At 35.8% G+C, this 16076-nt stretch overlaps 1 protein-coding gene across 1 annotated transcript in view; it reads right to left on the bottom strand.

Annotated features, from left to right (window-relative positions):
* The window catches only part of COL25A1 (collagen type XXV alpha 1 chain), a 299392-nt gene that overhangs the window by 105765 nt on the left and 177551 nt on the right, over positions 1–16076 (bottom strand). Inside the window, exon 5 of the mRNA XM_032186190.1 lies at positions 11225–11242. Within this exon, the coding sequence (XP_032042081.1) occupies positions 11225–11242 (18 nt within the window). The remainder of the gene's footprint in view (positions 1–11224; positions 11243–16076) is intronic.

Genomic DNA, 16076 nt, shown 5'->3' with positions numbered 1-16076 from the left:
GGAAAAACAATAACAAAACAATAATTAAAATAAAAAGAATAAAGAAAAAGACTTGAAAGGGAGACCACTATAGTCAAGTGGAATTTAGGGCTTATAAAACTGCAGGGATTATGGAAGTATATTCTGGCTTTCTTTTGCAACACAATAGAAATTAAAGAGAAAAATATATACTTCCTGCCAATCAAAGTCATGAAATCTTTTTTCCAGATTTTTTAGATAAAAAATAGACCATTAAATATTTTTATACTTCTATAAGCCAGCTCTATCATTTATTCATAGAAGTGTAGAAAGAAAGCAGCTCCTTTCAGGGAGTTAACAACTTCCTGTTATTTTCAGGATTATTCACATTCTAACATTTTATTTTATTTTATTTTTCCATCTAAAACATGAACAGTGGCTTCTATAATTCAATGACCTCTGGTGCTTCCTTGGTTACTTAGTGGACTGATAGATAATTCAGCTGAAATGACAGTGTCTTTTGGCCATTTGTCTTTTTTGTGCAACTTAAAAGAACCTTTTTGATGAGGATGACAGGCTGAGCTTCAAGCATTTTGAAGAAAACAGACAAAAGAAGAAAATAAGGGAAGGGGAGAATTTCAAAGCAATAGAGATTCACCACTGCCAGTCACTATCTACAAGAGGACTTGTGGTCATTGAAGTCATTGTGTGTCTTAGAAGCTCCCTAACCTTGTGTATCTATCATCTTTACTCTTTCCATTTACTACTTTGAAGATGCACAGCATGAAAATATATAGCAGGCAGATCATCCTTTGAACAGCAACAGGGTCAAGGAGATTTATGTATTTTATTAACAGATGCTACATTTCCCTACATTTTGTAGGGAGTCTACAAAAAAGTCATAAACAAGCAGACAGTGAAATAAAAGCAAAACAATTCAAGGAAAATAAAATAACTTGATGTGACCCATACACATTTCATTCTGTTTCCATAAATTTCCCTACTCTGCCATTTTTCTCTACCTGGAGGGAATTAAAAATAACACTAAATTCATTATTAAAAGACTAAGAATATATTCAAAGAATTTATTACTAAAAGTCTGGTATCCTTTTTGAAGAATTTCAGCTCACACTTGCTACCATATCAAAGCATATTTACATTAAAGTAAGCAAAGGCTGAACTTATATAATTGAGAAAAAAATGGGTAGTTCACAAGTAAGGTTTTGTAGCCAACATACATTTGCTGTATTTCAAAACTAAATTTCAGCATAAAGGTTTTTAAAACAAATTAATAATAAAAATTTAAAAAACAGGTGAGGTCATTTCCATTCTTCCATTCACTGCAGTGAACCAAAAGTACCTGCATTTATTTCATAGTGATAGTCCTGAGTTTCAATAAGTTTTTCAAAGGCACTTCATCCTGTGCATACACTTCTTTCTTTTCCAAACTTTACTACTCAGCACAAGATACATTTGTTCTTTCAAGGTAATAGGATGCCAAAGAAAGATTTATATGTATATATAAATAAATATATATTTGGTGTTGTCTACAAACTCTAATATAAAATATTATTGTAAAAAAAATAGTGTGTTAGATTACTTAAATCATGGTTAGAAGGACAATGGCAATAAAATATTAGTATAAAGCCACTGCTGTGTAAAATATTACCCAAGGGCAATATTGAAAGGCTTCTGAGAATGCAAGATAACCTTAACAGCTTAAGAGCAATGAAATTATTTCACAACCTCGGTAACTTTTTAACCAGAGGGTATCCTAAAGATTGGGCAAAAAAAATGGTATTTAAGTGAAATACCAACATACATTTCCCTGAGGATCTCATCCTTTCCCACTCCACCTCACACACCTCGTAGACCCTCAAATTGTTCCTGTGTTACCAGCCATCACAGCTCCCTGGGTACCCAAACAAACCTTTTTGCAAGAACTACCTGACAAATATAATGATAAAATCTACACTGCAGAAATCCATCTGAGGCAACTTGTAAGTACTAGGTCACTGCAGATGTCTCCAAACTATCCTAGCTACAACTCAATGCTAAAAGAGGCAAGGACTTTGACATTAAGTCATAGCTCAAGCCTTGATGGGGATGTGTCAACCCTTAATCTCAGATTAATTTATTTGAACTGAATGAGTATATAAAGGCACATAAAAGTAGTATATAAAATAACGTACATACTAAAATAAGACAAATGCTAGTGGAAGAGCTAAGCTTTTCATTTCTCATTCTCAATTTCCTCATATAAACCAGGGGAAAACTACAATGACTTCCTTCACAGAGCTATTTTGAGAACAGTTCAGACTTGTGAAGTTTGAACTGAATCTGAGTAAATGCAAAGGAATTTTTATATCAACTACAAACATACACACATATTTATACATAGCTGTATGTAAAATTGAGATGACCAAAGATATTTTTGTAACCTTTAAGGCTGGCACCATCTTTCTTTTATACAGGAAGCAATTTAGGACAACATAAAGTTTATGAGAAACAAAACATTTTTTTCCTCAAGACTAATAGTTTGGTCTGCAAAATTCAGAACATCTTCAGGGGAAATTACACACATATGTATACATATACATAAATGGATATTTATTCTTTTTGGCAAATGATCACTAACAGACATACTGTGCATATAACTGGATTGTATTTCTGAAAATACGTGATTGTCTTACATGTTTCTAAGCAGCTCACAACTCTTGGATGTTACTGATTGATCTCCACAAAAAAGATTATTGGGAACTTCAATGCTATAACAGGGACAGCTTAAGCATTTTTCACATGTAGAATTCTGGATTAAAGCTCACAAAAAGAATGGCAACTTCCATGCTATGATTAATAACATTACTAGAGTTACATAAGACACTTCAACAGAAGTAATTGCTGCTTTTTCTATTTTTTCTTCTCTATCCTCCAAAACTGACTCATACTTATATAAAAGAACAGCACATCATCACAGCTCTTCATGCCAGCACCCTCACTAAGAACCTGAAACATTTCTGCTAACATCTAAGGCTGCTTATAGTCATATTTCAATTGACAAATGCATCACTTTGTAATGAAGAAAAACAATCAAACTTTTAAGCTTCTGATAGAATAAACTGTGAAACAAACAAACAAGAAAAACAAACAAACAAACAAACAAAAAAAAAACAACACACAACCACAGTGCTGTCAGAGTCATAGAAATATTTAACTTCCAAAATCTGAAAACAGAATTTCAGCTAGAAGTCTGAAGTCAAAAACTCTCAAGTCTGCTCCAGTTCACAGAACTTCCAACTTCCACCAAAGTCACCAGGGCTCTGTACTGATAGTTAATAAAGGAAACTCTGATAGACTGTCACAGGGTTTTCAAAATAAGGTCTTTGATATGATAGGATTATCTTTAAGTCACGATAAGGTTGATGAAATACATATTTTCTATAATTCTTCATTTCATTTCTTAACACTATCTAGTCTACTGGGATCTGCAACAAATTGAACTGGAATTCAAAGCTGAATGCAGCATGATGATCAGTAAAAACAATAAACCAGTAGGAGGTTAATACTGAATTAAAAACACGTGCAGCAGGACAGTAAAATACTATATAATATTCCTGAACACAGTGCAATATTTTGCTTTGACATAATTCATAATAAAACACAGAACACTCCTATATTTCTGCCATCTGTAGAATAGCATGAAGAAAATATAAAGGTCATTTGATAAAGAAATGATTTAGGAATACAGGAAATATTTCAGAGTTCTTAATTATATTTTGACAACTCTTTGTACATCTTATATTGGAACCACAATACTAGGCTTGCAATTGCATTTTTGTACTCAAATGTACTCTGTTAAGCTAAGCAATGCTACACCAAATTAAGGATTACATGTCATTTTTGTTTCACAGTTCTTCGCTTACTGTCAGAAGATCTAGTATGCCTTGGTGACAGCTGCAACTTCTAGATGAGTAAGTGGAATGCTAAAGTGTGATTCCTCACAACATTTATGCTAACATATGAAACAAGTGAAGTAGACCTTCACATTTACTTTAGTAAAGCAAATAAAACCAATTCTTTTCAGAAATTAATGATGCCACACCATAAGGAAATGTTGGTAACACCCTACAAATGGAAAGGTCTCCCTTATGTTTCCTTTTAGAGGGTTTATGTTTTCTTTTGTTTATTTAATCTATGATTTGGATTTTCAAAGTAACCGTACCACAAATGGTCATTATGTGAACTATGAGATGAGGGAATCAGTTTAAAATTTTGAGACCAACTTGACTGTTCCAAGAATTCATCCTCCTCACTTTATATAGCTCATAAAGCTACTCTGGAAGGAGTTCTTCAAATTTTGAAAAAGAAGAAAACTTAATAAAAACAGACATCCAGAGCTGACATTAGCTCGCATGAAGAGCCCTCTCTACAGAACACATATTCATATTTTTTGCTTGTGGATAATCAAAACCTAATTTAACTGCATAACTGCTAAACTGGAATATTTCAAATTTGCCTCCCCCATGAATCAGCACAGTTGGGATGGCCTCCACTTTGGCTATCTGACGTTCAATGAACATAGCTCTAACAAGTCTGTATTTTCCCAAGCTAAATTCACTTAGCAGGGTACTATAGGGAAGTCATTAATCTGCCATTAGAGGCTCCTTTGCAAATCCTGGCAAAAGGGTGGGAAAATAAAGTAAAAAAACATGTTGGAAGCTGAGCACAATATCCAATACTCCAAGAATTTGGCTTGTTGATGTCTGGAACTTACTCACCTCAGCCTTTTTAAATTATGTGGGGTGCTTCCTTTTCTTGGTGCAACTGATAGCCCAGCATCACTTGCCTCTGAGTTGCCAATTTTGTGCTTTCTTCTCCACAAAGCAAAGAATCTGCATATTTGCAGTAATGCCATCTGCTTAGCTGCAAAAGCATTTAACATTCATAGCTATCCTGGTTTACACACATACATAAGTCTACCAGGGGAAATGGAAGAGATTTTTGTATTTTAAAAGTGCTTATTGTTGTTGTCAATTCATTTCAACAAAATTAACTTCAGCTTTATCAAAACTGAGAAAGCAACACACTTTAAAAAGCAATTAAATACATTAATTCCATATGGAAAGATAATTTCTTCTTTTGGGTCATAAACATTTATGTGCACATCAGACACAGTAAACAAGAAATTTTGAGCATTTCTCCTCCTACATTCTCTGATGTGGTTCAAAATGACTGAGCCATACAGTTATAAAACTAATGAGAGATGAGAACTAAATCCTTGTTTTTTATTTGGAAACTAACATAAACGAAAGGCCATGATGGTGACATTTGCATCCTCAGGTTCACAAGTCAATATTGGTTGTTCCATGAGATCACACAATTTCACTACCCTTCAGGAGTTCTATTACAGCTTTAGAAAGGAAGGAAACTTAGTATAAGCTTGTTAATTTATGTGATGCTCATAGTTAAGATTAATTTTTGATCTCAAAAACGATAGCAAAATTTTAATAGCTGCAATAGGATCAAGTATTTGGCTTTTTTATTGGTATAGATTCAAGTAAGAAACAAACTTCTGAATATTGTGTTTGTCTGTATTTCTGTGTCTACGTGGCCATAAGATGAGAATAATAATTTTTCTACATTAATTTGTACTGTTGTATATGAGCCCAAACTCTCAGGTTAAGCTTAATCTTATTTTCACTTACACAGGTGTAACTCTAATTAGTTTGGCCTTGAGAACAGCAGGTGAGAGGAAAAGTATGACTTGAATATTTGCAAGTTTGAAGTTTTCACATTTTAAACTCACCTAGGAAGAATTTTTTGAAAGGACGAGTAAACCTGTTATTTACTCCTTTTCAGTATTTATTCTTCTTTACAAAAGTCAAACAAACCATTCATTCCATTTGAAAATACACTTCCTCTGTAACTTTAAGTACCTGCCTCTACATGATGTAGAGAATCTATTTTGCTATATTCAACACCCACTGACATCAGTAATACCTAATTCAGGACCTGGGCAACACCGTAGCTCTTTGCACTATTTACATGCTAGAAATCACTTCTAAAAAATTGATTCCAAGTCTTTAGATGAAGGATGACACTGGGCTCCCTTTAAATCACAAAAACACAGTACATCCTGTGATTTTACACGAACATAGTCTGACTTCTGTATAAGTAATTACAGTTTTACAGAAGAAATCAAGATGCACAAAATTTGTTGGAGCAATTTCAAAACAAAAACAAAATTTTGAGCGACTGTACCTGTTCTTTGTTAACAAACTGTTAGAGTTTGATGGCAAAATTTGACCTGCAACATGTAACTCAAAAGCAGATGGCATTTTCATATTTAAACTGAGTCATTCCATCCTTCAGCAGGATCAAAGGCTTACAAAAGAGCTTAGGCTATCAGCTGCTACAAGACAAAACACCCTACAAGATCATTCTCCAGAACATGAACAGCTGATGGCCTGGATAAAACCACTGTGCTTCTTTCAGGAGCAGTAACTTTACAACACTGTGTATCTCAAGGTGATGCACTATTTCGCCAGTCCCCTGCTGATTCTGTCCTTCAGAAGTGCCTCTCTCCCCCTCTCTCCACAAAAGAAAGGGAAGCTCTAGGCGTTCCTAAAGGCAAACTGCTGGGAACAAGGAATATGCTTAAACCTCAATTTATGTTGATCAGAACAAAAGAAACAAGCCCAAGTCCAAGGGTCTAAACAGGCAGAAAACATTTTGCATCATTAGTCAACAGAGCATATTGTGTACTCCCAGCTTTTAAGTTCCCAGCTTAAAAAGCTATTGAAACACATACAAGATCACTTTACCTTATCAAATGTCACAGTATTGAATGACGTTTACTTACTAGAGGAATACTCCACAAGTCTTGGAGTACAGATGGCTATCCAAACTACCAAAACTCAAGAAGAAACTCAGCAGGATTTAAAATACATTTTCTCTGCACAAAACTGTCCATTTCCCTTTCCAGTCTTTCCTGCTGTCAGATACTCACTTCCTCTCTAAGGTCTAGGACTCTCCCTACCATCCCAGTGTTCTCCAGAAAGTGATGAACTTTTACATACACTGCTGCCATCCAAAACAGCTCAAAACTATGGCCTATGTCCTGCTGGCTATTTTACTCAGGCCTTGACAAAAAACAGAAAATGAAGTTAAAATGGTTCCCACCAACTCTTTTGACAGTACAAGCCAATAAAAATTCATCTAACCATGAATCACAGCTTCTGCCATGAAAGTTTAGAAATTAAAATTATTCCAGTCACATACATTGAAGTTCAATGTTGGAAAAAGCACACACATACACTTACTGTGGTAGCCCTTTATCATGTATGCAACACTGGACAATTTCAGACTGAAATAACATCACTTCCACAGACATTACACACACAGGAAAACAAGAATCTCATGAAAACAAGTATCAATCATTAATACTTTATCCACTTCTAACACAGATTTGAATGACTGCCAAAGAGAAGGGAGAAGCATCTGTGGGGCTGCTGTATGTCAAAGTCCCACATAGAAAGATCATGTGTGCTGACATGAGAGAGTATGTTGCACCAGAGATGGGCTAGGGAGAGGACACTACTGTGAGGAAGAAAACACTTGGCTGAGCGAGTCACACTGAAACATCCCCATGCCCCACACTGGTACAGGGATCATTTTTACTTCAGCATAACTTCACTGAGAGTCATATTGTCTTCTTTCATCACAATACCAAATATGCTGTTTTCTAATATTTTATGAACTTCTAAATGACAAAGATGTTAAGAATAACAAATCTTCTCTCTTTGCCTTGACAGTACACTCCTCGTGTAATTAGCTTTAGATGAGATGCTGAAGTCTGTTCTTTGGAACATGCATACCATTACATTATAAAGGAGAATTATGGTAAGAATTAGGTTGTACAGATTACTAGTACATTATTAGAGGAAAAAAAAGAAAAGAAAAGAAAAAAAGAAAAAAAAAACTTTTGTTACAAATTGAATAAATATTTATATTCTAAATTAGAAAAAAAAAACGGATATTTCTTGGAGGTGACTTGAAAGCCAGAATTAGGATTCCAGCAAAATACTAAAATTTGTATTATTTGCTTTTCTACAAACATAATTTATATGTAATCTGAAACAGTTTTTCTTTTTTTAAACAGAAAACCAGAATCATAAGAATGTACTTTATTTTTAAAGGTTATGCTAAAAAGTTTTTAGTTCATGATCATGGTCTCTACCTTTCAGAGATGTAACAAAATGATAAGGCTTTTCTGAAAAAATGCTTCTGGTTTGTAGTATAGCTTATTTTTACTTAAAACAGGAAAATAGAAAATTGTATTTTTTTTTTGTATTTTGAAGAAAAAAATGTAAAAGCTCGAAGATAAAGATAGGTGTTTCTCATCTGATATGAATATATATTTGTACCCAGTAATTAAATATGTGTTGGGTGAGTTTACTGTGTACTTTTTGAAAAACACAACAAAAAGAATAGGTGTTAATAAAACGTTCTGTGTAAGAAGGATTAGGATTTAGATTTGATCTTATTGTGGACTTACATGACTATGACATCAAAAATTTTCAAAGTGCTTCTTTCATCAGCACAGAAACTGTGATCTTTGAAGCCAGGAAGCCCTTACTTTAACCAAGGCCACCAATACTTTCCATTTTAAATTTTTCATGGGCACTGAGAAGAACGAGGAAATTACTGCAGACAGTTTTTTAATGGGAAACAGTTGGACTTATTTTATCAGTAAGTAAAGTGATTCTAATAATACTTTTAAATAATTTTATAAAAGTCTCAAGATTTTCAACTAAAGCTTGCAAAAAAACATTTTAAAAATTAGTCTCATGGAAGTTATCTGAATCTAAGTTTTAGTTTAAGAGGAAGACATCTAATTGCACAGCCTAGGTGTAGCTGTTTAAAATGCATAAATTGTCAACATAGTCCAGAGAGCAATTCAGCAGAATGGTTATTAGGTTCAGTAGCTGCCTATAATCAGAATTACAGAGTAATTAAGAGGCATGAGTGTATGCAACTAGTGTCATTTGAGACGTTCCCTAGGTATCCAAGACAGCTGCACATGACTGACAGATACAACAATGGTCCAACAGGAGACTCCAACTCTATGTATGGCAGAGAGAGACAACACTGAAGACCCTGAATTTTCTCATGCAGCCACAGATGCCTGTTGGCAGGCAATGTACTTGAGCCCCGGGACGCTGCAATGAGAAGAAGAACTTTCTAGGTGCACTCAGCGTTGACTTAGCCTTCACCAGCTACAAGGAGTGCTTAGATACCTCGCATGTCAATGCCAACACACAAGCTTCTAGCATAAGGCATCTTGATCTAGAGTTGAATCTTACTTTGAGTATTTCATGCCATTATCACTCCTCACCTGTGCATTTCAAGAATTATTTCTGTACTCATCCAGACAGTCAAAACAACTGAGTACATACCCTCCTCCAATAAGAGGAGCATCTTGAGCTGAAAGGACGGAAAGACGGTATTTGGAGTAATGGTAAGTGTTGCTTAGAATGAACAATGAAATGATGACAATGGTAAAGAGGTGAGCTTTTCCACTGGGAGGAAGTAGTGAAGTTAGGTTGTAGGAAGTTTCCTCCTAAGTTTTGTGGGTCCTGGTATCTCGCATGTTCTCTGTATAAACATACAGGACACAGAAGTTAATAAAATTTTCTTTGGGATTTTTTGATTTTTTTTCCTGTGGTTTGCACCCCACTTCTTTTACAATAGTGACAAGACTTCTCTGCTTTTTGCTCTTGAAACAGCACTGAATACTGCCATCTCAGTTGTGGTACTTAGCCTACAGCTACCTCAGGGCATTTCATGTAGATAGATGAGCTTGAAAGACTGAGAAGCTGTTTACAGGAGCTGATCAAGAGACACTCTCCAAGGGACTGAAACATGGGAGGTGGGGACCAAGTCCCAGAGGAAAAGCACACGGGTGGCCACATAAAGTCAACATCCACCACAGGGCAGCCTGCGGGCTCACATAACACCCTCAGGTCCTCAACAGAGCCTGTTCAAAGCAAGAGTGCCACACAGAATTACAGTCTCTCTCTTCACTGTCTGCCAACTGCACAGAGGTTGCAGATACCTCTCTGTGTAGGCCACATATCAAGAGCCTATGGTGAAACATGAGCACTATGGGGGGATGGTCATTTCAAATATCATACAGACTATATACAAAACATTAAATGGGGTCTGGCACTTTGCAAGGAAGGGTGTCAGAAAATCTTACAGCATGGATACCACGCATTCAGACTGAGTGTGAAGGGGATTTGTAACACTAAAATTGTCTTTCAGCAGGAAGGGGTGCTAAGAAATAAACAATCTGAGGAAAATGCTTGCATTCATTAAAGAAAAATTTAACTTTTAAGACAACAACAAAAGTCAGTCAGATCAGCTGTAAAGATTTAATTTGTTATTATGATTTCATGATTCTGAAATTTCAGCAAATGCCCTCAGAACTTCTGGTTCAGACAACTCACTTTGATGAGATGGCCCCCCAAACCAGAGTTTACTTTCCACTTTGTATCTTGGGCATGCAAAAATTAGTTTTTCGATTGATTTCACTAAATTTGGATGTGGTGTTGGCTTTTTCCCTCCTCTGTTTCTTTGCTCTGTTTCTATACCACTCAATTGAAATAATGTACATGTAGTTTTTGCTATACCAAATGCTACCTCTTTGCTGGTGTATTTCTACATTGAAACTGAAGTTAGGTCCCTGGATTTCCACATCTTCAATTACAACTCACAAGACAAAGTTCTACTATTCTTCAATAAAGCAGAACTAATTCAAGGAGCATGTATAATTAATCAAAATAGCTAGCAGCACAATATTTAAAATAACTGAGGCCTGCCTGGATTATAGCAACATTATTAGTATGTGATTAATAAGCAGTTGAAGTATTGCATTTGCTACACATTTGCTAAGTTATTTTATCTTGCTTTAAAGTTAGGTGGCAAAGTTTCAAGCCATAGTTAGGAGATTTGCTTTATTCAGTACTACGTTGTCAACCCCACCATCTGGTCAAACAGCTGAGGGAACTCAGACAACCATATGGGGGGCCCCATGTTTCTCTCTTGGAAAATATTTGTCTTACTGAATTATGCAATGGTTACCAGTTTATAGCTTAAAAAAAATAATAACAACAACAAAAAATCAAAATACTTTGTAGATAACCTGAGTTTGGCAGGCCTTCCAATTAGGCTTAACTTATGTAGGAAATAAGATGGCACTTACTTGAGGACCAGGCTGACCCTGAAAAACAAGAAAAATATAAGGTTACGGAAAGCTATGACAAGGATTAACTCCTTAAACAGTAGCAAATAGTTACAGTATTTTATACTAAAGAGAGAACAAACAAACCAGCAACAATAATGAGAACAGATTCTGGACTTTTAATTCTAATATTCATTTTGTAGGTTTTAAATCAAGTTTATTAACTTTGTTGCAATTAACTGATTCCAGAAATAAATGACAGTAACTCATCATTGAACCTGCATTTGAGAAAATTCATACTTTACACAGTCAGAACAATACAATTTAGAAATGATAGAAAGACTTCATTTAACTGTTCTTAAGTGAGAAAGAATCCACAGATACAATACTGATCTAGGAGTAGGTATTGGGTCCTTTTTCTCCATTATGGCCCACACCCAGGATTCAGGGAAGTGCTAATTACTGTCTACTGAATGAACAAAGCCTAGAAACTGGAGGAACACATTGCTGTGGATACAAGACTTTTTGCAAGTCGTACAATTTCCAACAAGTATAAACTAATATTTAAACCAGAAAATCGGCAACAGATGAACCCTCGGGTGTCAGCCTCAGCCTAAGAGGTAGCTTGGGAATGTACTGATCCATTTCCTCTCCCTTACTTACCAACATCACATCTGGGACTACCTCTGCCCAAATGGAGAGACACCCACTGCAAACTGAGAAGCTGCAAGCCATTCCAGAGTAGACTTCCTATCGCTAATACCCCTATTCCAGGAAAGTCAGTTAAAGTCATCAATAATTCTGGCCTACCAATTGCAAATTATTTGCATGAAGCAGAAATATATTACAAAACAGTATAGTAGCTATGACTATGAACTACAACTACATAGACAACCAGCTCTTACTGTAAAACACAGAAAAATGTTTGTAAGTATTTGTATGTCTCTTTAAAAAGGGACAAAGTCTTAAACTCCTAAGGCTAGTTTAGCTTGTGGTGTTTTATGGTACATCAATGAGATTTCAGCTGATTAAAACTACATTTCCTTTCGTTAAAAGTAATCGAGCATGGAGACTTCCTGCAAGTCATATAAAACCTCTCCACTTTAGCTAGAGGGCGATTTCACAGAGTTGAAAATTTTATACAGATTCCAACCAACCTGACCGGCTATGAACTAGTCATTTTCTATAAACATTTTTTCTACAACTTTCCACCTGGAAAGCAGCTTTGCAGGGAACGATGTGCGGGCCCTGGTGGACTCCAAACTGAACAGAACATGGGACAGCAACGTGTTCTTGCCACAAAGAAGGCTACCAGTATCCTGGGCTGCAGTAAGCAAAGTATTGCCAGCAGGTTGAGGGAGATGATCCTCCTTCTCCTCTGCTCAGCATTGGTGAGGCCACACTTGGAGTGCTGGGTCCAGTTCTGGGCTCCCCAGTACAAGAGGGACATATTGAACATCAGTCTGAACATGCTTCCCCCTCCATGCAGGTGACAGAGCACTGGCACAGGTTGCCCAAGAGGCTTGGAGATCTTCAAAAGCCACCCAGACATGGTACTGGACAACCTGCTCTGGGTTACCCTGCTTGAGCAGGAGGGTTGGACTAGAATAATGTTACAGAGGAATCATGGTAATCGAATTACTGTGGCTATCTAATCCTTATAATGAAGGAAATGAAGGAAGCCTAAAGTATTCCTTGTCACAGATGCTGCAGTCTTGTTTAGCTCCTTATAATGCTGGTCTATATGGGTTTCTAGAAAACAAACAAACAAACCCACACATATATACTGACTGGGGTTTGACGGTTCTAATAAAAGTATTTTGAATTGGTCAGTTCTATGAATATGGAGTATAATGAAAATGACTAGGGTTCCTCTGCACTCAGCCTTTATCCCAGTCTTTCCATCACAGCAAGCTTTCAGCCATTATATGCTAAAACCACTGGAAATTGCTCACTGATGTAGAATAAATGTATAAATAGACTAAACTGAGACCTGTGCATGCAAACTTTCATACAAAAATCACAACATGTTTATCTCCCAAGTGTATCTAAAGATACATTTTGATCATACACTTTGATCAATACATTTTGATCAAGTCATGAAAGTGTCTCCAAGATACACAAAAAGCTTGAAGTCTGAAATGTTTCAACAAAATGTTGATTTAAATCTGTACAGAGGAACAAAGCAGGAAAAAAAAAAAAAAAAAAAAAAAAAAAAAGAAACAAAAGGTTTTTGAAAACTGAAAAACTGACACTTCACACTAACTTAGACATGGAGGCTACTCTGTGTCCGTGTGGTACATGCTATGTATAAAGGACATATGCACTTAATACAAACATACCGTGATGTAAAGGTCAAGGATAACATCATGCTCTCATGCGTTTTCTACTCTCAGTCTCAACAGCACAGCCAGTCTGCCTTTTGGTTATTGCGAATTTTTAATTCTTATTTTATCAAGTCTGCAATATGGAGAGAGGAAACTATAAACTGGATTTTTATAGGACAACTGTTTTTCATGGTGACACAGAATTCTGAGGTAACGAGGAATATAATAGTTAAATTACTCTTCATTTATATAGGCTGTCAATCTTGCAATTTTCCAGCATTTAACTGTAAATACAGTTGCTTAATACAGAAGTTTCCAAAGCAAGATCTTTTGATGATGTTGGCTATGAACTCCTTGCATCTGGAAGGAACTTTGCATTAGTGAAGGGAATTGTTTTCTCTTTTTCAGCTGTTCTCAATCCTTCATTTTTATATACCCTTAGACACTCCTTGCCAAGCTAACTAGCAAATTCCATGACAGTATAATTTTCTTTCCTCACTTATGATGCACTAAGTGACATTAGCCAGAGGATGCAGCAAGGACTATATTACGCAACTCATCAGCTTTGCTGACAAAGGGGGAGGTAGAAATAGGCATCACAATACTGACATTTTTGCTTTTAAAGCTTTATTGCCACATAGCAACAATTCAAATTGTTGAAATGAAGCTCAACTGTGAGATGAACAACAGGCAATTCATTTTGCCTTCTCTCATTTTTGTATATTGTGAAAGGGTCAGGAATAAAGCTCTGAGTTACTAGCATGTTCATTAAAAAAATAAAAATAAAAAAATCCTTGAACACAATCTAACATAATACGTCTTTGGAGCAAGCTCAATCTTGATTAATATGCTTGTGCTCCCAGGAGGGCTCCAGAATTGCTGAAATCACTCTGGACCAGTGCTATATAAACTAGTCCTAATGCTCATTGCTTGTGGATTAAAAGGTTTTAGTTATTACTATTTCTCTTAATTTTAAATTAAAAAAAAAAAAGGCTGAACATACTCTTCAAGACTGAAAAGTCAGCATTACTCTAACTTTAAAATAATAATGAATATCCTTAATTCAAGTATGTTATGTAATGTAAAACTGAGCATTGATTGCCTCCTGAAAGTGGATGATATTAACACATGGATGGGAATTCTGTTTTAGGTCTCAGTAAAGTTATGCAGAATTTGTATATTTGTATTAATACAGCTCATAGTACAGTTCGGACTTTTTTTTTTTTTAAAGAGTGAGTTAATTTATGTAATTGTAATTTCTGTGATGATTAAAGCATAATCTTCCTCAGCAAAAGACCTTGTCAACCTTTACATTAATGGGATCTCAAGGATTGCTGTATCAACCTTATTCACATGTGTACTCTGAAGGTAGTTTTTGTCTATTCTCTAGAATCAGACCAGGTTTTAAAAATCTATCTGAGTTCCTACTGCTGAGTAGAAGGCAGAATAAGAATGAACTCTCTTGTTCTGCCATAGATACATCTCCATGGGGCTAACAGGAAGAGGAAGTTATCATAGTAAGAATGAAGAAGTAAAGAAGTAGAAAGAAACAGAAGTCAGGGATGCACAAAGAAAAGATCAAGTGTTCTGAAAGAACCTAAGCTTCCAAAAAAAAAAAAAAAAATAAAGTGCTTTATTTCGTTTTTGTAATAGGAATTATCAGGAAGAAATGGGTAGCAGACCCCAAGAAGACACCTGAAAACAATCCACAGTCCTCAGCTGTAGTCCCAGAACAGAAGTGAACATCTCCTTGACTGCACATAGATCATATTCTTCAGCTTGGATTAGAAAACAAAGTTTTGTTTGTGTTTCTTAGTTTCATTTACTGTGTGGAAGCTCCCAACAAATTGCTCTTTTCCACACACACTTACAGAGCTGTCCCAACACCAGTAACTGGTCAGCTGAATTCAGTTTACCTTCATTAAAACAGTAGGTACAGTTGCATGTTCTCCCATGGTTTCAGCAAAATCTTCATAACACTTTTCTCTTTTATATTCCTATTTACTAATTAATATGTTATTTGGCAGGAAAGAAAGGGGTTAAATTTGTCATCCTATTCTTTACCTTAACTGAAGGTCTTTTACAGCTGATTGTTAATCACTTCCTTGCAATTTAACCTAATATTAGCTGCTGATATGCGAATGATACTGAAAGAAGAAAAAGATATATGGTGTAGGCAGGTCGAGCTCAAGGCAAGAGGTAAACTATTAATCTGCTAGGAAAGTGGATTAAAGAACAAGCCTATTGACTGGAGGCTATAAACATTGCAGATACATTCTCCAATGTTCCACTGGAACAGGCTGCCCAGGGAAGTGGTGGAGTCACCATCCCTGGAAGTCTTCAAAAGACGTTTAGATGTAGAGCTTAGGGATATGGTTTAGTGGAGGGCTGTTAGCGTTAGGTTGGAGGTTGGACTCGATGACCTTGAGGTCTCTTCCAACCTAGAAATTCTGTGATTCTGTGATTATGTGATTCAGAAATGTTACTTTGCAGTAGACAGACGCTTCAAGAGAATAGGAAAAAATCTTAATGAAAGAAAAGGGAAG

Source organism: Aythya fuligula, chromosome 4 (assembly GCF_009819795.1).
Source record: "Aythya fuligula isolate bAytFul2 chromosome 4, bAytFul2.pri, whole genome shotgun sequence".
NCBI lineage: Eukaryota > Metazoa > Chordata > Aves > Anseriformes > Anatidae > Aythya > Aythya fuligula.
Note: the sequence above shows the minus strand (reverse complement) of the source record. Positions and strands in the feature narration are given on the sequence as shown.